The 27,492-nt window shown below is 37.5% G+C and overlaps 2 protein-coding genes across 5 annotated transcripts in view; one reads left to right on the plus strand and one right to left on the minus strand.

Annotated features, from left to right (window-relative positions):
- Positions 1–11,507, plus strand: part of LOC128224837 (patched domain-containing protein 3-like) — a 30,171-nt gene extending 18,664 nt beyond the window's left edge. For 3 of the 4 annotated variants that reach the window (XM_052934915.1, XM_052934918.1, XM_052934917.1), the window contains exons 13-22: positions 257–434; positions 1,499–1,654; positions 2,478–2,599; positions 3,765–3,926; positions 4,147–4,272; positions 4,859–5,003; positions 5,594–5,709; positions 6,444–6,587; positions 8,121–8,171; positions 9,614–11,507. In XM_052934915.1, the coding sequence (XP_052790875.1) occupies positions 257–434; positions 1,499–1,654; positions 2,478–2,599; positions 3,765–3,926; positions 4,147–4,272; positions 4,859–5,003; positions 5,594–5,709; positions 6,444–6,587; positions 8,121–8,171; positions 9,614–9,793 (1,380 nt within the window). In that variant the 3' untranslated portion in view covers positions 9,794–11,507. The remainder of the gene's footprint in view (positions 1–256; positions 435–1,498; positions 1,655–2,477; positions 2,600–3,764; positions 3,927–4,146; positions 4,273–4,858; positions 5,004–5,593; positions 5,710–6,443; positions 6,588–8,120; positions 8,172–9,613) is intronic. The other variant, XM_052934919.1, reaches the window with a different exon arrangement.
- A 3,461-nt stretch (positions 11,508–14,968) lies between these two features.
- Positions 14,969–27,128, minus strand: LOC128224826 (DBH-like monooxygenase protein 1 homolog). The gene is made up of 13 exons (XM_052934893.1): positions 26,902–27,128; positions 25,673–25,767; positions 25,024–25,173; positions 24,406–24,585; positions 23,953–24,033; positions 23,176–23,349; positions 22,749–22,869; positions 22,032–22,180; positions 20,695–20,886; positions 19,746–19,805; positions 18,288–18,407; positions 17,551–17,664; positions 14,969–15,105 (listed from the first exon to the last, which is right to left on the minus strand). Exons 1-13 carry the CDS (start codon positions 27,086–27,088, stop codon positions 15,025–15,027), a joined length of 1,704 nt encoding a protein of 567 aa, XP_052790853.1. The 5' UTR covers positions 27,089–27,128; the 3' UTR covers positions 14,969–15,024.
- Between the last annotated feature and the right edge of the window lie 364 nt (positions 27,129–27,492).

A 27,492-nucleotide genomic window follows, 5' to 3' on the forward strand; every position in this document is an offset into this window, starting at 1 on the left:
ACCCAGTCACATCCCCAAGTGTGACTTGAACAAAATGGGAGTTTTACTCCCATCGGTTAATGGGATATTCGCCAAAGGAGTAATTTTGTACCCAAAACGCAGTGAAACATGCGATGAATGACATCTAGAGTGGTCCCATAGCTGTGACTATTGGATATGGCTTCATTTCTCTAGTCTTAACTACAGTTGTAACTTAGAAAATTGATATTACCCACTCGGGCTGTTCTTGTATATAAATATATTACTTCTTCTTCAGGCGTGCGTTTTATTGGCGACCCTTGGTGTTGCTGCGTTGATGGGGTTCAGTGTCAGCAGTCTCAAGAAAGGGTACGAGCTGGAGAAGAGTCTTCCGGCGGACTCCTATACCCGGGCTTTCCTCGAGTCACAACGCCTGTTCTTTTCTGCGGAGGGACCAGGCATCCAGACGTTCTGTGGTGAGCATTTAACTAAGCAGCCACAAGATATACAATGAGATGCAGCGGAGCCTCCAATAAAACCCCTTTATCTGAGCTTCCCTCGAGTCACAACAGTTGTACTTTTCCGGTGGGAGGTCCTTTGCCCGGAGGTTCTGAAGTACAACATTAAAATATAATAATAATAATAAAAATACATTTACAGCTCTTTCTGTAAATCAATACTTGTTGTAAGTCATTGTCGCCGGAGAATATCTATACACGGGCATTTCTCGAAGCTAAGCGGCTGTATTTGACAATGGTAGTTGAATAAGATATCTGGACTTTCTGTGGTAAGAACTATTAACAAGATAAACCGGCCATCTCGAAAATGATCATCCTGGATTTGTACACGTTAATTCTTCTACCAATTTAAAATCATTAGATGTCTTTGGGTATTATTTACTGTATAGCAAAACAGTTACTCTAAACGCCATCAGGAGGCAATACATTTGTTTCTTTGTATGATATATTCCATTTTGATTCTGTAATTTCAAAATATTTGACGTGGTACTTGATAAAAGATTCAACACAACATAGTCCAAGTTACGCAGCCATTTTTCTTTCCCTAGTTTACAATCGCAGAACAAAGTTAGCCCGTAATTGAAGGTTATGTCGATGCTAAGGAACCGGCATGACCAAACACCGGCAAGCAAGGAAAACACGAAGTGTTTGCGCATGTTGTCTTGCTTTTCGGTGTTTTCCTTTACTTTTCGGTGTTTTCCGTGAGAATTGCCATGTTTTCTTTTAATTTGAGAGCTTTTCCCTTGTTTCCGCGCCTTTTGCCCTGCACCTTAGTATTTTCCGTGTTGGTTTTGTATGACTGCTTTTGCCGGGGTTTGCTTTACGTGTTTTTCGGTGTTTAGACATATTCCTTATAAACACATTCGTAACACCTCGGCCGTTTTCCATCGAAAACGACCTCGGATGTATATGTTGTTGTTTTTTGTTAAAATCATGCCCCTGGGTTTGAGATGACCTTCGGGCTTACAACCATATGGTTGATTGATATCACTATAATACACGTCTGCACGTTTTCTGCCCAGGTCCTATGGACTACCACCAGAAGCTGCCTATCCTAGACAGGATGTGCAATACCTACGTGAACAGCTCTTATGTCATGTACGGGCTCGTGGGTAACTGGATTCCGGTGTACAAGATGTATGTGGGGCTCTTTCACCCCTTTAAGCCCAAAAATGAAGGTAAAGGATTCCACATTATTATTGATGACAGAACTTATATACATTTAGCATCGGAGCTTTACAGGCTCATCTTAAAGGCAGCACTCATATCGCATCAGAGCTATACTGATAAGCAAGCACACATATATCATCAGTGCTATACAGGTCTGAAATCAGCACATATTTACAATCACAGCTATACAGATTCTATATGAAATTAGCACACATCTATCATCTGAGCTATACAGGTTTAATCTGAAATTAGCACACATATGTCATCAGAGCTATAATACAGGTTTTATCTGAAATAAGCACACATATACCATCAGAGCTATGCAGGTTTTATCTGAAATAAGCACACATAATTATGCCATCAGAGCTATACAAGTTTTATCTGAAATTAGCACACATGCCGTCAGAGCTATACAGGTTTAACTGAAATTAGCACACATATGCCGTCAGAGCTATACAGGTTGTATCTGAAATTATCACACATGCCGTCAGAGCTATACAGGTTTTATCTGAAATAAGCACACATATGCCGTCAGAGCTATACAGGTTTAATCTGAAATTAGCACACATATACCATCAAAGCTATGCAGGTTTAATCTGAAATTAGCACACATATGCCATCATATAATAATAATATTCTTTATAAATACGACCCCCGGGATCATGGTTACTCCAAAGGCCGAAGATTTGATGAAACACTCAACAACACATACCAATATAAGATCCACTACTAAACGAATATAAAATGTACTAATTAAGCTTTTATGATAATTTATACTCCGTCCTAACGTCGTCTGTGTAGTGAAATATAACAACATGTAGTCATTTGCAGACGGTATACCAGAAGACGAAGACGAGTTCTATATCACGGTGAAAAAATTCTTTGAAAGCCCGCTTGGCATACCTTTCTCCAAATACATCGAGTTTACTGACGACACAGTGCCAAGGATTAGCGTAGGTTACCTTCTCTTTTAGATAATGTACAGTGTGTGGATACCACGTGATAAATTACGTCATAAATGCTACGTCGGAAGGCAATAAGATTTAAACAAAGATAACTCTACTATATATAAATCATATTAAATGAAACATGGAACAGTTTACATCGTGTACATAGCCCTGCCTCCGGTCTTTTACCAGAGTTTGATTGTGAGTTTAGTTTCTTAAAAACACTTACACAAACCTTTTCACAAAACCGCCGCCTGATGTAACACTGTCAAAGAACTATTTTGGAAACAGGTTTGTGGAAGTGTTTGTGGAAAAATATCACCAAATCAGACACCGGTAATCAAACGAAGGCGGAGTTCTTTAAGCGACATAGACAACCTCTTGTTTCATTTGAAATGGTAAAGAGTTACCTTTGTTTTAAGTCATCATTCAAAGCAAAATTTTGCCTGCCGACTTAGTATTTGTGACGTAATTTATCACGTGGTATATACACATTGATGTACATATGTATTTACATGTAGTAACTTTAATTTATTTCAGCGTTTTTGAACGTTATATATTCATTGCAAAATTGATTGCGTTAATTATTTTAAACTTAAAATAATTTGAAACTGCCATTAAGATAAAACAGTTAAACATATAGCCCGACCACATAGTCATGACTCCGTAAACAAGATACTTGAACTTACCATGCTTGTTTAAGAGATCGTGGCCCCTTCTTTAAAGCTGTTCTTTAAGGCTGCACTCTCACAGACTGAACGTTTTGACAACTTTTATATTTGTTGCCTTGGAACGAGCCAATTTTTGCGAATATCCATGGAAACCAGTAATATAAGACTGCTGACAAAAATAGATCGCAATTTTGTATATTTAGTTCAAAAATTCATGTTTTACCCATTTCTCTTAAACCGTTTGTGACGGTTTAAGCCATAAAACATTAATTTTCGACCGGAAATATGAAAAATTTGCGATCGGATCTTTTGTCAGCAATCTTTTACCATTGGTTTGCAGATATTTACGCAAAAATCTGCTCTTTTCAAGACAAAAAAAGGTGTAAAAATGGTATATTTGTGAGAGTGCAGCTTTAATAAACAAAGTACGTAATTTAGAAAATATTTCTGAAAACATACATTATTCACGTGTTCTAAATTTTAAACGGACGACTTTCCAGTGGTCGTATTTCCCGATGCAGCAAATTGTCTCGACAGACGTGTGGGAGAATGAACACATCATGGAAGTGGTCCGCGGAATAGCAGACGACACGACCAAGGAGCTTGGAGGCGGGAAATGTTTCTGCTACTCCGTGTTTCATATATTCACCGAGGTTATCCGGGTATGTTGATTTTATTCCAGTAATAGGCTGGCTTTCGATGAACTTTATGAGCAGCAGGATTCTCTTTTGTGATAATGTCAAAATATGAATGTTGAAATAAATCTTACTCACTTTTGACCAAAGAAAACTAGATGTCATTATTACTTTTACAGCTGGGCCAAAGAATGAGGGTTTTTTATAAAAGTTTTACGTAATCGACAATTGCTTTCTTTCTTTCTAGTACGTGGACACGGAGATTATGAGGAACTTTCTCCTTGCGGGCGTGGCCATCTTTCTGGTCACACTGTTGCTGATTGTTGACATTGTAACCAGCCTATTCGTACTCGTATGCGTCTGTCTCACTACGGTACGTACTAACTGAGTACGAACTGAAAAAAATAATATATTAGGGAAGTTTCGTTCTTGTGTCAATGGTAATGCATGGCAGACACTAGGAGGCTACTTTACCCGGCGTCCTCGTCATCGGCGTCACATTTTCTTTTCTGTTATTTTAGTATTTGCAATTTTTGCTTGTGGACTGATAATTTGTTGTTCATACGAGTCTTCAAACTTGGTAAGCCATATATCATGGTTAACATAAAAACGTAAATTGTTTTGGGGTCAAACGCCAAGCCCATTGTTACTTTTAGTAGAAAAATATGATTCAGACATGCGAAACATCCAATTCGCGAAATTCGAAAAGGTTGGCCATTGTACCACTAAAAACAGCATATTGCTCAGTAACCGAATATATTGTACATTTTTTCCCTTAACTTTCGCTATGTTTTGTTAAAACGATATGAAAATAACGAACTTACAGCGAAAATCCTATCTGAATCGAGATGTATTTTGCTTCCTGCAATAACCAAATGTGACGTCACAAACCACGTGAGATGTCCACACTGAGTATACCTGACACTAATATATGATGTAATATTTCATATCTGTTTCAGCTTGATATCATGGGAACCCTGGAACTGTGGGGCTTCTATCTGGATGTCAACATGGTGGTACTATTGATCATATCTATAGGACTGGCGGTGGATTTCTCTGCACACATCGGCTACACATTCATGACGCTCACAGGAACGCGAAAAGGTAGTTTAAGTATTGTTTGCTACACTTTCTAATACTTTTGTGTTGTCTGCTCCGCTTCCTTATATTCTATCATATTGTGATATATTTGGGGTATTCAACGATTCGTAAATTTGACTCTGGATGTCGAAGAGTCAGAGAACTTGATATGTGCTCTTTCCATGACCAAAACAATATTATTTTAATGTTTTAAGAGGTTCGGGCACTTCCCTTTGATAAAATATGTTTGCATGCATTTTTTTCGAAAATGTTGCCATACATGTATTAACGATTTATCGTCAATGAAAAAAAATGTAATACTGTGACGTATGCTTGCTTGTGTGTTTTATTATGGAACCCGAATCCAGATTGCTATAATAGTGGAATCCGGAGTTTAAGCATCCGCAATACCGCTCAAACGTGACGGTATCCGGCGAAAAAAGGGGCTGAGGGGTTGGGGTGACACCTTACATTAGTGCGACCTTTTATGCATGAAACTGTCAACACTTTGCTCGTATATCAGCTATCGTAATTACTTTACCTATGATTGCTATAGAGTGTGATTATTGCATACCTTGTGAAAAATATCATGATGCATATGTTTCTTTCCCCAGAACGTGCAACCCATACAATAGAGCAAATCGGTCCGGCCATCTTGCACGGAGCAGTCACTACTTTTCTTGTGTTTTTCGTTCTAATCTTTGGCAGGTCGCTCAACCAGTTCTTCGCGGTAAGTTGTTACTAAAGACAATTTGAAATATAATTACTAATGGTTGAACAAGCATTCAATTAAGATATATATTTGATATAATCATGCTTTCAAGTTGATGCCCGAGACCTAACTAGTTCATGAACAGAGTGAGTACAGGATAGGTAGCAAGTGATAAGAAAGCAGCTAATTGATAATTGCTGTGAGAGCAAACTATTGTGGCAAATTATTTGTTAGCACGACTTTCACTTTTGAATGTCCAATGTCCAATGTCGTGCCAGCACAACATTCGATTTTGAATGTCCAATGTCCAATGTCGTGCTAGCACGAATTTCACTTTTGAATGTCCAATGTCGTGCCAGCACAACATTCGATTATGAATGTCCGATGTCCAATGTCGTGCCGGCACGACAATCGTTTTGAATGTCCAATGTCCAATGTCGTGCCAGCACAACATTCGATTATGAATGTCCAATGTCCAATGTCGTGCTAGCACGACTTTCACTTTTGAATGTCCAATGTTCAATATCGTGCCAGCACAACATTCGATTTTGAATGTCCAATGTCCAATGTCGTGCCAGCACAACATTCGATTTTGAATGTCCAATGTCCAATGTCGTATGTTTAGCTAACTTCACACAGCTTATTTGTGTTGCGTGTTGGACATCTGTATATCCATATGAGTAAATGAATGGGCGCGCAGACTTTTATCCTTAATTCATTTTAATATCCTGACATTCTCTTCTCCATACCAGGTGTTCATTCTGGTGGTAGTGTATGGTTTATGGCACGGGCTGTGTTTCCTCCCGGTGGTGCTCTCTTTGCTTGGACCCGAGCCCTACTATAACGCCGGACCAGTAGGGACGTTGACTTCCGCCTTCCCGCCAACTTTAGATCAGGTATGCTGTCCGTTTGTTTTTCAACGGAAGGTCATTCTATCAAGCCATTGATAATACTGTTAAATGTTGATGCCTGTTGGCCCCATATAGTTTCTGGTTTCAGTTGAAATGTTTTTTCCGTGCTCTTATTTGATATGTAAAATAAATTACCAAAATTGTTATAATACATCATAACAATGTGTATATTAGCTCTTGATTTCAACTGAAATCGGACGTAAACTTTACCTATTTTGCAACTTTCTAAGGCCACAAAGCATGTTTGTTTAGTAAGTTTTAGTATAATTATATTTATTTATATATTTCTCTGCACACCAAAACATTCCAAATGATACTAAAATGCTTTGGGATCACAAGAAATCCTTTTTTTAACTTTTGTGAATCGGATACGTTTTCACGTGTCATTGTTTTCGACGTCCGCGAGGGTATCTTGCATTGTCTAATGGTCGGCCATAACTGGCATGAAACTTGGTGTAAATGTTAACGAAGACACAGTAAATTATGCATGTGACTAACCAGGGCAGGTATTACAGAAACATCTTAATTCAATTTTAACATATTTTAACTTAGGTGTAAAATTTTGAATGGTTATACTTCTTGAAAAAAAAATCTTTAAAATGGCAGTTTTCATTTTCATAAACTTTTGTTTCTATATCTTTATTGCAGAATATACACTTAACCTAACACATGTAATAAAAGAGTTAAGGAAATTATTGAATTTAAGGAAAAGGTACAAATTTAATTTAAGATGTATCTGTCATTTGTCCCTAGTCTTGTTACCCATATATATCAATATATATTTACACCTCAACTTCCGTTCCTTAAATGAACTGCCTTTCGGCAATTGCGTTCATCAATCGATGAACGCAACATCTTCGGATATGTTCGGATCGTAATTCATTGCATAACAATATACATGAAAGCTATTGATCTTGTTATTGGTTGTATTGTGTCTGCAGGTCCCGTAAAATATAGATCAACATTTTTAAAAGTGTATGTTTATTTTATTTTAAATATATTGGTACCAGAATTGTTTTAATTTTACGTTTTAAAGTGATTTCAAGTGGTTGATCTTTTCCCGCGTTATTGTGACGTCATTTGAAAAAAATGTTTCCGGTTATAGTCGGGTCGTTCTATTTACAGAATGGGTAAGAACGGATTATTGAAAGGTTTTCTTAAATGAAATGAAGTATTTTTTTTAACAATTCTTGAATGAAATAATGAACTATTGGTGTAAATATAAGGAATGAATTGCGGGGTTGATGTCATTATCGGGGATATGAACGCAATTGGGTTGGTCAAAGTACGCGTGGAGTCCTTCGGACTACACACACATTGACCAACCCAATTGCGTTCATACCCCGATAATGACATCAACCCCGCAATTCATTCCTTAAATATACATTGTATATAAATGTATATAAATAGCAAGTGTTGAGAATTGACCCTATACTATAGCAATTATAGAACCAGACAAGCTTTGAGAAATACTGATATATTTTGAAGTTGTTTTTTTTTTAAACTGAACTTTTGTAGGACATGCCGAAGAAGTCCGATAACGATTCAGTTTGGATAGACGAGCCGACGGTAATATGCCACGGGCACACATCTGTTCTATAGATGTACTAATAAACATATAAGAGGCGCACAATTTAGGTTGATGCTATTTTAAATTTAATTTAAATGCTTAATCATGTTTAACTTATTTAACTTCCATGATAAAAAGGCAGGTACAGATAAAAACATATAAGCGATATTTTGGCGCTTTTTAAACTGTGGAATTTGTGGCCACGTAGCTGTTAATTAAACAAAACTTTAAACAAGAAGATGCATAAAAATTGATTTTTTTTATTTGCATCAACTTCAATTATGCGCCTTTAATAGCACAGGCAAGACAGGAATTTATAGCATCTAAATGCAAAATATATGGCCATATGAATAGTACTGGCGAAAGATGTATTAGATAATTGTGTACTGTATATATTGAAAGGCATGTTGCACCATAGCTGATGTTTCAGTGCAAGGGAGAGAATTATATTTAAATACATCAAGTTTGTAAAACGTTCTTATTTTCCCTTGACTGAGCACTATGTGTATATTTGACAGTTGTTCAGTTATTCAGATGGCCGTAAATTGCGTTATAAAAGTTCCATAGTGCCTATTGCTGTTGTTTTCTTCAAATGCGCCCTGCTTTTTCACATTTACACAGCTTCAACGAGCTTCATTGTCCTGCTTTGCTGTTTTTCTGGCACGCATCGTGGTGGGGGCTCTGTTTGTTATAATGTTAACACGAGTTGCATAAGCTTACTACAGCAATTTTGCTAACAAGAGCAACAGTTAACATGTCATTTCAGAAGCCGTGTTTAAACTTGAAGCACTTCCAAGAGAAGTTATTTCAGATGCCGTGTTTAAACTTGAAGCACTTCCAAGAGAAGTTATTTCAGAAGCCGTGTTTAAACTTGAAGCACTTCCAAGAGAAGTTATTTCAGATGCCGTGTTTAACCGGTTCAAATAAGAATACAGTCGAAACCCGTTGGCTCGAACTCGCTTGGCTCGAATTCCTAGTTGGCTCGAACTCGCTTGGCTCGAATTTCTAGTTGGCTCGAACTCGCTTGGCTCGAATTCCTTGTTGGCTCGAACTCGCTTGGCTCCAATTTCTAGTTGGCTCGAACTCGCTTGGCTCGAATTCCTTGTTGGCTCGAACTCGCTTGGCTCGAATTCCTAGTTGGCTCGAACTCGCTTGGCTCGAATTCCTAGTTGGCTCGAACTGTATGTAAAGGACCGATTTCTTTAAATTGAGGGTAAGCATTCCCACTGGGCTCTAATTTGCCGAGGCTTGAGGTATGTTCGCCCGTCGCTAACGGGGTTCGACTGTATATATCTTAGACTGATCTTGATAACTGGTAAAATCAACCGTTTGTTTGTTTGTAACCTTTCATCTTTATGTATTAAAACATACATCGTTATTAAAAGTAGCCCTCGAACCTTTTACAGTTACCCCTGTCAATACCTTAAACATGTAATTTCAGATAATACCCCCAACAGAAGACGTGGAGTCAAAAGACAGCCAAGTTACCACTAAATCTTCATTCGGTCTTGACAGTTCAAACATTCGTTACGGCGCAATGGATGGCGGAAGTGAAGAAGCACCGGCAGTTAACAATGACGTCACCTCCGTTGCAAAAGAAGTTCAGAATACCGATTTATGACGGGTTTAATGCATATTCTTGTTGTTGCAGATGCGTATAATTTTGAAACAGCATATTCGTCGTTAGATTCACAGCTCTCACTGTTTATGTTCATAGTGTATTAACTTCATTCATATTGAATCATCAACACTTAAATGAACGAATCTGTTCGTTTTGACTAAAGGGCCAATTATTCTGCCTTTATCATAGGACTTGTTGAACGCATCCCTATTGTATACACAATTAACGGCATTTGTTAATTGGCTTTTCTGTAAGCAGGAGCAGGATAGTCTAGCTTCCGAGATCTATTGCATTTATTATTTAATTTGTATTCAGTTACTTGTGTTTTTATGGACAGTAGGGGCCCAATGACCATGAAAATACACATTCAAAATCTGTCTCGCATAGCATGCACACAAATGGAGAATCACGAATACCAGGCCGCCAATGACAAGATCTCCGGATGTTTTATAAATAAATCTTAATGTACTTAATCTTCGCCACATAATTCAATGTATGTTAGTTTTTATATAAGCACTTATACATGTTTTGCACAAGGGTAAAGCTATAAAGACTATAGTGCCTGAAAGACATACGAATCTATAAAAAAATATTGTTAAAAGTGTGAAAAAAAGCCGCCATATTAACTTGTAATGATATTACATAAGTGTTTCATTGTGTTAGGTATCCATTGCTCTCGACTTTTCATAGAGAAAAATGACGTTCAGCGTTATAATGGTATTGTTGTTTTATTTCCGCCCTCCGATTGGACAAGTGCGACATCGTTTACCAATTATAAACGACGTTCCTTAATGCCCATACTTATTTCACCGTTAAGTTTTAACTGAAATACCTTATTTCTTAGATTTAAAACGGTTCAAACCAACAGAGAAAAACTGTATATAGAGAATACTAGGTTGGTGCTGTGGATGGAGGAAGTTTATCTGGCAAGATGGAGGATAAATTCCGCAGCCGAGCCAGATAAACTTTCTCCATCCACGGCACTAACCCAGTATTCTATTTATCCTGTTACTTCGTTATTCAAACACTATAAATAACCTTAAAATTATTACGTATTTAAAAATAAGGGGGACAACTGTTTTTCCCTGGTGACGTCAGCATACTAGGTAACCATGTTTAAATCGCCCAACAAAATAGTTCTCAAAAATATTCAACTTTATCAATACGCTTATAGTCAAAGTCATTGCATTTTAATATGTAAATATCAATTTAAAACATAGAAAAGCTTTTCAAAGTGAACAAACATGGATCAGTCACCAAACATTATCTGCAAGTGACAGGATAAAGATTGATATGCAGTGTTCGAGCATTCATACAGTATGGGCGTTGAGGCGCGGTTTTGCAATGGTTACAAACCAATCATTTCATGCAATCCTTAAATAAATGGTCAAATTATTTGTGCAAATCATTCTACGTAACGAAATCTGGTTGACATTTGCAATTTGAATGAAAGCCAATGGTTACGAAAACCGTTGTATAGTTTCATTCATGTTTATACATCACAAACATGCTGTAATCAAAATGTACTTTATTGTTGTTATTTGTGTTCATACGTTCTTCTACGAATCTCATTCTGTTATATTCTCAATGAACACGAAATCTCGGTTTATTTAGATTTAATGTATTAATAAGAATAGTGGTATTTTATGCTTGTTTGTTTTTAAGAAAATATTATTCAAATATTGTATTTTGAAATAAAAGAATTAGAAACGTGTGTTTGTTTCGCCTTTACGTACATAGTTTGTTTATGTTGATGTTAATGTAAATGCGAATACAGCGTGCACAGCCGGGCTACTGCTTCAAATCATCACAGCTACACAACGGAAGTTACTTTAACCCTGATTGTACATGGGTTAACCCTTATTGTACTTGGGTTAACCCTGATTGTACATGGGTTAACCCTGATTGTTCATGGGTTAACCCTGATTGTACATGGGTTAACCCTGATTGTACATGGATTTACTCTGATTGTACGTTAACCCTGATTGTACATGGGTTAATCCTGATTGTACATGGGTTAACCCTGATTGTACATGGGTTAACCCTGATTGTACATGGGTTAACCCTGATTGTACTTGGGTTAACTCTGATTGTACATGGGTTAGCCCTGATTGTACATGGGTTAACTCTGATTGTACATGGGTTAACCCTGATTGTACATGAATTTACTCTGATTGTACGTTAACCCTGATTGTACATGGGTTAACTCTGATTTACATGGGTTAACCCTGATTGTACATGGGTTAACCCTGATTGTACATGGGTTGAACCTGATTGTACATGGGTTAACTCTGATTTACATGGGTTAACCCTGATTGTACATGGGTTAACCCTGATTGTACATGGGTTAGCCCTGATTGTACATGGGTTAACTCTGATTGTACATGGGTTAACCCTGATTGTACATGGGTTAACCCTGATCGATTGTACATGGGTTAACTCTGATTGTACATGGGTTAACTCTGATTGTACATGGGTTAACTCTGATTGTGCATGGGTTAACTCTGATTGTACATGGGTTAACCCTGATTGAACATAGGCTGAACCTGATTGTACATGGGTTAACTCTGATTTTCATGGGTTAACCCTGATTGTACATGGGTTAACCCTGATTGTACATGGGTTAACCCTGATTGTACATGGGTTAACCCTGATTGTACATGGGTTGAACCTGATTGTACATGGGTTAACTCTGATTTACATGGGTTAACCCTGATTGTACATGGGTTAACCCTGATTGTACATGGGTTAACTCTGATTGTACATGGGTTAACCCTGATTGTACATGGGTTAACTCTGATTGTACATGGGTTAACTCTGATTGTACATGGATTGACCCTGATTGTACATGGGTTAACCCTGATTGTACATGGGTTAACTCTGATTGTACATGGGTTAACTCTGATTGTACATGGATTGACCCTGATTGTACATGGGTTAACCCTGATTGTACATGGATTGACCCTGATTGTACATGGGTTAACTCTGATTGTACATGGGTTAACCCTGATTGTACATGGGTTAACTCTGATTGTACATGGTTTAACTCTGATTGTACATGGGTTAACCCTGATTGTACATGGGTTAACCCTGATTGAACATGGGTTGAACCTGATTGTACATGGGTTGACTCTGATTTACATGGGTTGAACCTGATTGTACATTGGTTAACTCTGATTTACATGGGTTAACCCTGATTGTACATGGGTTAACTCTGATTGTACATGGGTTAACTCTGATTGTACATGGGTTAACCCTGATTGTACAAGGGTTAACCCTGATTGAACACGGGTTGAACCTGATTGTACATGGGTTAACTCTGATTGTACATGGGCTAACTCTGATTGTGCATGGGTTAACCCTGAATATACATGGGTTAACTCTGATTGTACATGGGTTAACCCTGATTGTACATGGGTTAACTCTGATTGTACATGGGTTAACCCTGATTGTACATGGGTTAACTCTGATTGTACATGGGTTAACCCTGATTGTACATGGGTTAACTCTGATTGAACATGGGTCAACTCTGATTGTACATGGGTTAACCCTGATTGTACATGGTTCAACTCTGATTTTACATGGGTTAACTCTGATTGTACATGGGTTGAACCTGATTGTACATGGGTTAACCCTGATTGTACATGGGTTAACTCTGATTGTACATGGGTTAACCCTGATTGTACATGGGTTAACTCTGATTGTGAATGGGTTAACCCTGATTGCACATGGGTTAACTCTGATTGTACATGGGTTAACCCTGATTGTACATGGGTTAACCCTGATTGTACATGGGTTAACTCTGATTGTACATGGGTTAACCCTGATTGTACATGGGTTAACTCTGATTGTACATGGGTTAACCCTGATTGTACATGGGTTAACTCTGATTGTACATGGGTTAACTCTGATTGCACATGGGTTAACTCTGATTGTACATGGGTTAACTCTGATTGTACATGGGTTAACCCTGATTGTACATGGGTTAACTCTGATTGTACATGGGTTAACTCTGATTGTACATGGGTTGAACCTGATTGTACATGGGTTAACCCTGATTGTACATGGGTTAACTCTGATTGTACATGGGTTAACCCTGATTTTACATGGGTTAACTCTGATTGTACATGGGTTAACCCTGATTGTACATGGGTTAACTCTGATTGTACATAGGTTAACTCTGATTGTACATGGGTTAACTCTGATTGTACATGGGTTAACTCTGATTGTACATGGGTTAGCCCTGATTGTACATGGGTTAACTCTGATTGTACATGGGTTAACTCTGATTGTACATGGGTTGAACCTGATTGTACATGGGTTTGATTGTACATGGGTTAACTCTGATTGTACATGGGTTAACTCTGATTGTACATGGGTTAACTCTGATTGTACATGGGTTAACTCTGATTGTACATGGGTTAGCCCTGATTGTACATGGGTTAACCCTGATTGTACATGGGTTAACCCTGATTGTACATGGGTTGAACCTGATTGTACATGGGTTAACTCTGATTGTGCATGGGCTAACTCTGCTTGTGCATGGGTTGTTCGTTTCATTTCACAACTTTATTACTTATTTAATCACTAATTTTTGTAATGAATAAATTATATATTATTTGTTACTGAGTATTAGCACAATCATTCGTTAAAACGTAAACAAATAACAAGGTGTGGCTTGCAGTTGACCATCCAGTCAATGGCAGTTAAAAAATAAAAAACATAGCCTTGTGACCGTAAAATGACTAGATACTTGGGATATGAGCGGTCCGAGTTGGGTGGCCTGTAATTCTGCTTTGTTCATGCTGAAATTAACTGCCATTTTAAGTGTACATCTTGGGTTAAGAGCAGGCCGACTCGGGAGGCTCGTAATTCTGCTTTGTTTATCATGAAATTAACTGCCATTGGAAGTGAACATCTTTGGTAATGAGCAGGTCGAATGGTCAGGCTTGTATTTCTGCTTAGCTTATCAAGAAATAAACAATCGATCAAAACGCACATCTTTATTTGGTTACAAAAAATACTATCAAAACACGAGTGTTTACCGAACACAAATGTATATCAGTTTACCTTTATTTGATAGGCGTGACTGATTGACTGTCACTACATCGCCTGCCTATAACTAAGTGCCCTACTGAGTGTATAAAAGTATGGTCAAATTGCAAGACAACCGGATGCATATTTGTGCTTTTATTATAAAAAAAAACACAATAAAAATCTCAAATTTTAAATCAAGAGCAGTCCGGTGGGGGAGGGGTGTAGCTCTGGCTTGGGTAGGTTGGTGTCCAGACGTAGTCGAAATCGGCAGGCACCTAAAAGAAAAATGATGTAGTTATAATGTTTGCGAGTCATCAAAAAACCCTGGTCAGATATGTGATCATCAGATATGTTTTATTATTATTATATCAAATGCAAAATTTGCTATACCATTCCCGCCAAAAGTACTTTCGACGGGTACGGAAATTTACGGAGATTACCAAGAGTGTCTGCGCATGCGCATTCGTCTATTTTTTTTACGTTAGCAAACGATTTTATAAAATAAATGAAGATTACATTCTCTCAATGAAGAAACAGACGGTAAGTATACAAAGCATACATGCTTAAACTGGGTTTTAAATCATTTAGTAACTACATTTACTCGAAAAAAAGAAGTTGTTTAGTGAGCATGTGGACTGATGTATGCAGTCGCCGTGCAATATTTATAAAGAATTCACTGTTATGGCATGCAAATTGGTCAATTAACTATAGGATGGAAAGGAACTTTATTTAGTGGTGTCTTGCCTTGTTTTCGATCGAAAATGGGCGAGGTGTTCCGATTGACTTAGCGCACTGTAGGTAATATTCAACGGCATTACCGACCCCTGAGACCAATTACCAATTTAAAAGATGTTGATAATTTTGCTCTTTTATTAACCTGCACTGTCACTGTAATCGGTCCATTGTTCCCGATTAACAACGAACGTTTCGTTTTTAACTCGCTGTTTCACTGCCTATCATTTTTTGTAACGATATAATTCATATCATATATTTTTTATGGAAGATAAGGTTCCTAGCTTTGTTTCGGAAGACCACTCCTGCACTGGCGGTCAAATATTGAACTTCGTTTAACGGCCCTTTTAACTAGTCGTTTTTTCCCAATTATTTGTTTGTTATGATTGTATTTTATACCAAATGAAAGGTAATTTCTTCAGCTTTATGTCGATGTATGAAATGTAAAAATGCCATTTTTAGACTTTCACTTTTGTAATAGACCACACAAATTCAACTGTTCATGCGGAGTTGAACATCATACTCGAAAGTACCCGATTTCAATGAAAATAATGCTCTGAAACATACCCGAAATAATGCTCTGAAACATACCCGAAATAATGTTTGATTTAGAAAATAACCTCATGTAAGACTATGTAATATTTTGCGTATATTGTCAGTAAAACAGGCATATAAAACACGGATATGAAAGAGAAAACTCCTATTAAGTCAAAAACGTGAAGGTCTGGTTTTGACCTAATTGTAACTACATTGCATAATGATTCTATAAATAAGACATAACAAGGCAGGGAATTCAGATGTTCAGTCCATAATTAATTCAGTGCGGTTCTCCATTCACTGCTCTAGCAGTGAAATTAGTTAAATTGACGAAATACACCCAGTAGCATTGTATATAAGATGGAAGCACATATATCCTATATCATTATCCATTAATATATACCTCAGATTTTGCCAACCCCTGCGTGTGTAAATTATATGCTTATGAACATTCTAATGACTCTTATTTCCATATAGTGCTGTAACGGATTGGTTTAAATAGGTACATTTGTAAATAAGTTGTTAGACTCTCTTTGTTTAAGCTATGATCTGATTTGAATCAATATTTTCTATACTACAATATTGTGCTGACATTTTCTTAAAATTGAAGTTGGTAGGCATACTTGAGTAATACACTAGTATAAAAGTTTAGTTGAATTTGAATTCCATCTTTTGCTATGATGCCCGTTTTATTCTGCTGCTCATGGAATACACCGAATCAGTATGGTGGATGGGTTGGGTTGTGAGTGGGTTTTGAGTGGCGAGTGAGTGTGTGGGCGGGCGGATGTTTCGGCAGGTTGGGTGTAGACCGGCAGGCGTAAGAGCGAGTGAGCGAGTGCCATGCTATCATTCATAAGAATATTTTTGATTATCACAAAGAAGGAATCATCCCCCCCCCCCCAGCTGTTCAACACTATCAGTGTTTTGATTATTTATACAGTTTAATTTGACGATTTTCGTGAAGGTATATCTGTATTCGCTCGAAACCGCACCGCTGTAAATCATTAAACGCGCGTCGATATCGATCAAATCATTGTTATCAGTGATCCAACCAACCGACGACAACATTTTCAAACCATTCGTGTACACCTGAGTGATGATGCTATGTGTATCACAAAAAGAGTAATAAACTTTACAAAATTGATATAAAATAAATTAGCGGCAAAACTGCGTATCGACGGTTAGTTGAGTTGAGTTGAGTTGATGATATCAGGAAAATAATCTACATGTGTATTTATAGTTTTGCACTCGATTTTGCATCGATTGAATCAGAGGTCAGATTTATCATTATCAAACCTCTACTTTATGGAATGTTTCAGACTGACTCATGCTTTATCGATTGGTTTCTCCTCCCTCTAATCCTACTCCCAGCTGACCTTTACGAGGACTATACTTTTAACCCTGCCTTAGAAAAAGGGTGAGTATTATATTTAAAACAGAGTGCTTCTTACATTGAGAAAGTCCCCGCCACACCATTTCCATTGTTGACCTGATGTCTGCTGTGTCCTAAACCAGTCGACAACTGTTTTGTTGGACCAGTCTGCTGTTGCGATTTGCTGCCGGACCTGTAATCAACACGGATTTACCGCCATTATCTACATGGTATTCTCGTTTGGTACGCCATTAATCAGTATTCTAAACATCAGGACCGTGTTCACTAACGCCTTGAGCCTGAGTTCGAGACGTTAAGATAATATCAGCCCAGGGTTGTGTCACATTACGGCATGCTATTTTTTAAATATCATTTTTAACATTTGTAACATCTGGGCCAATAATTGCGAACATTCTCAATAATACAATGAAATATACAGGGACATGATATTATTGTTATTTATTTTCTAGTAGAGTTCTTTTTTGATAAAAATACTTTTTATCACCATTCAAAATGTTCACTATTAGTATACAAAAATATGCAAAAAGAACGCTATATAAATGTGTGTTTTTTGTAATCTAAAATCAATGTTTCTCCTAGTTTGATTCTGAATTTAGAACTGAGAACGTTCGTAAACCTAGGCTCTGGTATTCATAGTTATTCATCGAATTATGTTTCATGTCATTGCCCAATCTTGCTCTTTCTTATACATACATATTAATATATTATATTCATTGTTGTGATAAATGTAATAAATAATAGTCATTAATTTTGGCTATTCTAGTTATTATTTTACATGATTAAAATTAATCGTACCCATTTCTCATCATTACCCTGCGGAGCGAACACGGCGCTGGACATGCAGTTTGATAGAGGTGTTTTGGGATAGTAGTAGGCGAAGGTCAGACACATCTCTTCCTGAGTGGAGAGGCCACCCTAGAAATACATGGCATACAACCTGAATCAATGACGTCCATTAGCTTTCTGCATTTGTCATCTTGGCGACATTAACAATTATGCTGTTTTTTCTGCCGTGTGGTCGTGTCCGCCAAAACACTCACACGCCAATGTCGGTATTCAATAAGCTTCTTAAGTTATTTCTTATCTGAGTTGATTTCTTTTTTTTCAATTGAACGAAAAGTATAGGTGTTTTTGATAAAAAGTTCGTACATTTAATAAAATAAATGACAGTAAAGTAATTCAGATATGTATTGAGTAAGTATATCATATGATCAGTGAGCTACTTAACATAGGAAAATGACTTAAGGTAGGAATTGATGACTTCAGATGTTTTATGAACACCGGTTCTGACCAATGAACTAAACGATATATTCATTCGCACCAAAACAACGAATGTAAAGTACCAATACGACGAACACTGTTATTAAACAAGTATTGGGCCTCGTACGACAAATACATTCCTTAATCAAATATCTGATCCAATACGACAAGAACTGTACTTATACAAATATTAGACCAAATACATCAAATACTGTACTGATACTAATATAGAGCCCAAATGTGACTAATACCTTACTTAATTAAATATTGGACAGAAGACGACAAATACTGTACTAATACAACTATTTGACCCGATACGACAAAAACTGTACTAATACAAATATTGGACCCAATACGACAGATACTGTACAAATAAAAATATTGGACCCAATACGACAGATACTGTACAAATAAAAATATTGGACCCAATACGACAGATACTGTACAAATAAAAATATTGGACCCAATACGAAATTTACTGTACAAATAAAAATATTGGACCCAATACGACAGATACTGTACAAATAAAAATATTGGACCCAATACGACAGATACTGTACAAATAAAAATATTGGACCCAATACGAAATTTACTGTACAAATAAAAATATTGGACCCAATACGACAGATACTGTACAAATAAAAATATTGGACCCAATACGACAGATACTGTACAAATAAAAATATTGGACCCAATACGAAATTTACTGTACTTAAACAAATATTGGACCCGATACGACAAATACTTATTCAAATAACGAGCCCCAGTGCGATATATTCTGTAGCAATGTTCTCATACAGTTATGGAGCCCAAATGCGATGAATACTGTACTATTATAAATATAAGAGACAAAATGCATTACTACCGTAGTAATGTACTCTATCAAACATAGAGCAAAAAGTGATAATTACTGTACTTAAACAACTATGGAGCCCCAATACAACAAGTACTGTTGTAAGACATTATTTCAATAACGTCGATGTTGGAACTTACCAGCACTGGCTTGGTCTTGCCCATCGTGTTATAGTGGCAGTCAACTCTGAAACTGTCGCCCTAGAAACAAAAAAACATCAATATCATATTATAGGCCATTGGTTTGTATATAGGTTTTTTGGAAGTTTGATAATAAATCATGAATAATATACGAATACATTGTAGTTTGTATTCGGTTTGAATAGAGTTTTTTCGCCTGTAGATGCTGAACATTTGTACCTGAAGCTGTTGCATGTAACCGTGTCAACGTGTATGTCCATTATGCTATTTCAAGTAATTAATTAAACAAGCCTGACTCAAGGCACCAGTTTCAATAAACTCGAGAAAGTTAAGTCCATGAGCCTTAACGCAAACATAGTTTAGCTCATGGTTTTTGAACTTGAGCCAAACTATGTTTGCGTTAAGGCCCATGGACGCTCCGATACAGCTGTTACTTAAAGATGACGTGAACATGACATTCTTACTGATATCATTTCAGTACATCTCCAAAAGTGTTCATGGAGTTTAAGTTGAATATGACACATATGTGACTCAATGAAGAGTACATATGGTAGACTAATCACCATAATCGGGCACATGTTGTACATATTTGTGACGCATTAGAATTTTGAATATTGACTTTTCCATTTGCATATAAAATCCATATCTCCTACAAGGAGGAAATTAATATATTGACTCGAATTGAATTGTGTTGAATTAAATCGTCAATAATGCTCCAGTGAAATTTGACAATGAATATCCGATAAAAATAAACAATTTATATCCGTTTCAGTTTGATAAAACGTATCAAGTGAACATCGAACATAAATATCAGTTGAAAATGATTATAAATAGAAAGTAAAATTTGGGACTAAATATCCAGTGAAATTTGAACAAAATGCAAATTACCAGGAGCAGATATAACTACACGCGGGAAATGTCTTTAAAATGCATTAAGCACAATTCATACCGGATAAACAGACACTTCCTGTGGCAGCTTCCGTAGATCCTGGAAATTGAAGTCGTAGTTGGGGTCATCGACTATATGCGGAAGTTCCGTCCCGTTGCGATAGTGATGGGTTGTCATGGCAGCACCGAGGAGATGCGAGTGCTGCAGGGCGCCAAAAATCTTGATTTCGGAGACACCTGCCTGGTTCATGGCCTAAAATGAATATAAACCTATTTTACGGTTGTGAAACCACTTAAATTTCAACACGGAAGAAAAACACTTGTCCGGCTGGGTGAGCACAAACGGTACACACATACCATCATAAAGACCGAATGTCGAAAGCCACTGCGCTAACCAGACAAACATATAACATGGAAATCCCGCTGTGCTAACCGAACTGATATAAAACATGGAAATCCCGCTGTGCTAACCGAACTGATATAAAACATGGAAATCCCGCTGTGATAACCGAACTGATATAAAACATGGAAACGTCGTTATGCTAACCGAACTGATAAAGAACATGGAAACCCCGCTGTGCTAACCGAACTGATATAGAACATGGAAACCCTACTGTGCATAATCGAACTGATATAGAACATGGAAACCCCACTGTGCATAATCGAACTGATATAGAACATGGAAACCCCACTGTGCTAACCGACGTGACATATAACAAGGAAACGTCGCTGTACTATCCGGTCTGATATTGAACATGGAAACGTCGCTGTACTATCCGGTCTGATATAGAACATGGAAACGTCGCTGTACTATCCGGTCTGATATATAACATGGAAACGTCGCTGTACTATCCGGTCTGATATATAACATGGAAACGTCGCTGTACTATCCGGTCTGATATATAACATGGAAACGTCGCTGTACTATCCGGTCTGATATATAACATGGAAACGTCGCTGTACTATCCGGTCTGATATATAACATGGAAACGTCGCTGTACTATCCGGTCTGATATATAACATGGAAACGTCGCTGTACTATCCGGTCTGATATATAACATGGAAACGTCGCTGTACTATCCGGTCTGATATATAACATGGAAACGTCGCTGTACTATCCGGTCTGATATAGAACATGGAAACGTCGCTGTACTATCCGGTCTGATATAGAACATGGAAACGTCGCTGTACTATCCGGTCTGATATAGAACATGGAAACGTCACTGTACTATCCGGTCTGATATATAACATGGAAACGTCGCTGTACTATCCGGTCTGATATATAACATGGAAACGTCGCTGTGCCAACCGGACAAAAATAGAAAAAGGGGATTAGTTTCTATTATGACGTTTTGCACTAGCCACCTTTTTCACCAGACCCGCCGCACAGTTACTCACCAAGGTTGTACAGCTCTCGTGGCAGTGACCGTACGAGACAAAGTCCGTCTCTCCCGGGGGGATGACCTGACGGACGTTCACTCCCAGCCCCAGCTCCAACATCGCAGCCTCCTGGGCCCGCAGGTCGGGCGTAATTGTGATCCGCAGACCTGTTGACAAATATCACTTTAGTAATGCTCCTGATCCTGATTAATTTAAGTTCTATTTGTGTTATACGAGTATAGCGTGTGTGACCCTGTATAACAACGTCAAGACGCGCACAGTTATGAGTTCAGTTATGACATCAAGTTATTCAGTTATTTCGGCTAACTTTTCGCATTTTGTCACTTATTTAATTATGTAACTGAATTAACTTTTTTTATTTAATTATGTAAATACATCTAAACATGCCACATGTTCACGTAAATAGTTGCAATTTGATATCAGATATGACAAAAAGCAAAACTAAACATGGTAGTTCTACCACGTAAAACTACATATTACAGAATTGAAAATTTGGCAGCAAAGTTTCTTCTTCTGATAAATATAAATGCAATCGCACTGTATTACAATGCTATGAAGTATACCGAAAGACAGAGGACATGTCGCCTTGTTTTTAATTGCCAGCATATGTGCGATTTGAAAAAAAGGTGTTAGCTTAACACAAACCCAAGCCTCTAAATGAATATCATCATTTCTTAATTAACTAACAACAGTAAATCTTTCAAGTCATCGTACCAGAGTTATCAAGAATATCAGCACGGGCATCAGGGTTGTCGTAATGGGTCTCCATACGGTAGTAGTTGCCGTCGTCGGCGGCACCGACCGAGTATCCAACGCCGTCGGGGAAATAAAATTCCTGAAAATCGTTATTGTATGGGTTAATGTAAAGGTAGGTGTACAGAAACATGAGATGCTACTAAACAATACGTGTACGTGTAAACGTACTTGGGCGTGTATCTTCTCATACATGTTATTATAGCCTATCAAAGACAGACTGACAAATATTAATATTAGGTGGACTTCAGCGTGTAGCTATTCCAAACGCTCGTATAGGTAAAATTCGCAAACCTTCTTTCATAGCATTACATCATCAGTGAAATCATTTAGTTATTGAAAACTGGTAAGAACAAGCTATAGCAAAGTTATGTAATACAATACATACCTTACCGCCTATGGCCCAAGCCACAATGTAATCACTGCATTCTGGAATAATCTTATTGCCATGGTAACAGTCCTCAGACATACCGTGGTACTGTTCCGGGTTGGGTTGCCGGCACCGGGATAACAGGATGTGGTGCACGTGCTTCTCGTTGCCAGGGGCGATCACCGGCTCGTACTAAGGGGTGAAAGAACAATTGTAAATGAAATATAGCATAACAGACAGTATAGATGCATGAATGTAATTCGAATATAACACTTTCTTGAACAGTTAACAATAAAACAATTGAATAAACATACTTGTTGCCACCAGAAGTCGTAAAAGTATAAGTTAAGCAAACCAAACACGAATGAGGAACGTTAGACGGCATGGGTTGCTCTTGTGTCATTAGACATCAATGACTATTAGTAATAAACCCCCAAAACTACTTTAAACCATAACCCTTCTTTCCTAATTTTCTCGATACTTCTAATCTGAAATAACCCAAAACTTCTTTACCTTCAACTCCTCCTTAAAAAGGATTAAGTTTCTAAAAACTCCGTTCTTCCATCCAACCTTTTTAATCCTTTTCTATTATTCTCCTGAAGAAATCTATTCATCATACTCCCCAAATTCCTTATAAAATAAATAATTATGCTTCTTCTTTACAGCCCCCCACCCCCGAAATAAATAAATAAATAAATAAATAGATGGATGGATGGACGGACGGACGGACGGACGGATGGATGGATTAACGAACGAACAAACGAACGAACGTACGAACGAACATGTTCACCTTACCTTGATCATGTGGTGTTTACCAATAGGTGGAAGTGTAAACGCCTTGCACCAGTAAGTGGTTGTCGTGTTAGGCACCATGTACTAAAGAAAAAAAAAACACAAAAAACTATGAAACGGCAACTGTCCTATTGCGGTACTATTTATTGTGTTGCATCATTATTGGTCCTGTTTAGACACAATTTCGAATAACTTGATTAAAGATTGGGTTTAGTATTGGCTGATGTCTTCAAACAAGAGCTATCGGAACCAAATATTGCCCCCCCCCCCATCCCTCTCCCTCCAAAACGTCCACATCTATAATTAATCATTTAGAAAACATGATTTCCATAGTGTTCTGCCCTTGAATAGTAAACTTTGAAAGAGGAGTAAATTCAAACATTTAAACATTTGTCTGTTATATACTGATATGGTCGAGTGTTTTTTCATCATACCCATGTATACATGTGTACATACGTTGTCATTAAGGAAGTCCAGATGCTTGACCTTCTCTGTGGGGGCAATGTTGGACTCGCCCTTGTCAGGGTTGAGAAAGAACATGCTCTTTGTGCCCCTGTGGTTGCCATGGTAATGCAGATCTTGTGGTGAATGGGGGTCCGAGTCACCGTATGCGAAGATCACTCTGTTGGTTCCTAACTATGGATATGTGAAAAGTGAAAACTAAGAGTTAAAACAAAAATGAGTTAAAGGCAGTAGACTCATTAAGATTAGATTGCAGAATAGTTAGGGCATGGGTATACAACCACAAACATACAGTCCATAAAACTATAACTTGCTTTATCAATTTACTAAATACTTTTTTTAAGTTGTTTAGGATCAGTCGCATGCAAATTACTCTGTATCTTGAAGCCTGTTTAGCGATTTATCCTTTGGTCATGTCCGAGCATTTAACGAAAATGTATTTTTTTTGTAAATAGAATAACCATTGTAAATGAAACTCCTTTTCGGAAAGTTATGTTTTAATTCAGTGAACACGGTAGGAAAAACGATGGTCAGTTCTATAAAAATGTTGCCAAAGTTATTTCCATAATATGATGGTGTGTTTTTCTTTACTTATAATATACGATAACTTACATTGATATCCTTATCATCGGCCTTGTCACACGTCTTGATCTTGCGGACCATCTTAAGTACGGTTCCAAAGTCGTTCTCCATTCCAAGAACCGAGAACCAGTCCTGAGAGGCGTCTAGAACCGGGGGCCGGTGACCGGTCGTGTGCATATCCTGGATTAATGGAGATACAGTCTAGTATGATATGAGGTTCGTATATGCACCTTAATGAAATAACCATATACATATTATATTATTTTGTAAAAACGTAATGAAAAAGCGAAAGGAAAGCAAGCTTAATTTAGAATACATGTAAAATACATGCATATCCTAGGGCTCAACCGAACCCGACCCCGCCTCTCAAAGCCCGCCTCCTTCTGTACCGATACTCCAATGAAATAACCATTTAGGTAAAGATTATGTAAAACCTTAATGAAAACGATAACGGAAAGCAAGCTTAATTTAGAATATAATAGTTAGGGCGCATACTATTTGTTTGGCTCAATACTTTTCGGATCTAGTAACAATCAGATCCTCCTTCCGTACCGATTCTCCCTATCCTGCGTGGCAAATAAACAATTGCGTGAGTCTAAGTACCAAAAAATACCACCGTGTCATTGAATGCAGAGCATGGTCTCTCTCAGATCTGGCGATAATAATAAAACATACTTACATGTAGTTCTACACTTCCGTCGGCGTTGACCCAGCCAACTGCCACGTCGGCGGGAAACATATTGCCATTCTCCGACAGACCCAGTCCGACCCATCCTACGGTGAAAATAATAATAATCATCATCGTCGTCATCATCATCATCATCATCATCATCATCATCATCATCATCATCGTCATCGTCGTCGTCGTCGTCGTCGTCATCGCCCTCGAACAAACGATCATCGTCGTCGTCGTCATCATCGTCGTCGTCGTCATCGTCGTCATCATCGGTTTCGTCGTCGTCGTCATCGTCGTCATCGTCGTCATTGTCGTCATTGTCGTCATCGTCATCGTCATCGTCATCTCAGTCTCATTGTCGTATTTGAAGGAATGAAGTGGAGACAACTTATATAATTTCGAAACTAGCTTTTCGGTCCGTTTATTAACATTATCTGACAAAAAATGTTCCTACATGTAGTTGACACAACCACAAAATATAGAGCAAAGGAAAATAGCTATTTTGAAACTAATAGTTTTACGATCCAACCAGGATATGGACATGCAGATACCAACCAATATTTCTCAGGCGCTGTAAGCACCTATATATGTATTATACTTATTTGTGCGAAAAACTTTCGGGCTCAGATTTAAATTATTTAATGACTGTATCAGACATTATCTGCTAAAAACCTAACAGTCAGTTGCTTTAAAATTGCACATTTCATCAGTCTTCAAATACTGGTATTGATAGATCAATACTTGTTCTGCGTGGTTTTCTAATGTTCATAAACTTTGTATTTGTGTTATAATTAGAATTTCCGTTTAAATAATCATGTTTAAAGTCTGGGCCTATGATTAAACAGTCCCTAGCCTGAGTCTCGACTCAGACTCAGAAAGAAGTTAAGTAGATTTACTAAATGTCCCGCACATAATAGCAAGAAGACAGGTACTCACAAAGGTATCATGGTAGTCAATATTTTTCACTATGAGATATCAAGAGTTAGTTCTACTAGCAATTAAAGTACGCATTTACAGAATTGAGAAGTAAGCAGAAATGTTTTATCTAAGTCTCTTTTCTGAAATGTTTTATTTATACAATTCATTTTAGAAAATGAATCTGTATAATAATACAAATTTCAAATTGACATTTAACTCAGCAAAGTTCATGAGCCTAAAGCCTGAACTGACTTGAGACTGTCCGTTATCATGGTACCAAGGTACTATACGACTATAAGCAACTATTCAATTACCTCTCGTCTTCACATGAGCCTCGAACGTGATGTGAGTGTCGTTGAAATTCCAGAACAAGATATAACTCGCATCTTCGTCCAAAATGGCGGACTGCTGGTACTTCTCCGTCGTCGTTACCCCTGGGACCGTCACTGACTGGGTAGCGGAAAAAATTCCCACTAAAACACAAATGTTAAGAGACCACATCGCTTTCCCACTTTGTTTAAATGTATGTTAGTTTTGCCTGTCTTTAAGTTATTTATACTTGGTTAGTGTTCATATTTTGGAGGCCCTTCCTCAAAAAGGGTGTTGGTCAGACATCGAAAAAAATAGTGTGAAATATATCTATTTTTCATCAAAATTCATAGGATATTCTGGATTAAAAAATTCAAGACGTTGAAAAGGTGCAATGAAATCCCGCTAAATTTCGACGAAATCAGTCTAGCGGTTTCAAAGAAAAAATAGTTAAAAGTTAATTTATAGTTTGATTTGACGGGCCTCAATAATGAAACTCACGTGAGTAAATTTTGAAATATTCATAATCTCAATGTATACAGTCATAGTCATAGCTTATATTTCGCTCAAAGTACATAGAGACATTGGTATCTTAC

The sequence above is a fragment of the Mya arenaria genome, chromosome 17 (genome assembly GCF_026914265.1).
Source record: "Mya arenaria isolate MELC-2E11 chromosome 17, ASM2691426v1".
In the NCBI taxonomy this organism is placed as follows: Eukaryota; Metazoa; Mollusca; class Bivalvia; order Myida; family Myidae; genus Mya; species Mya arenaria.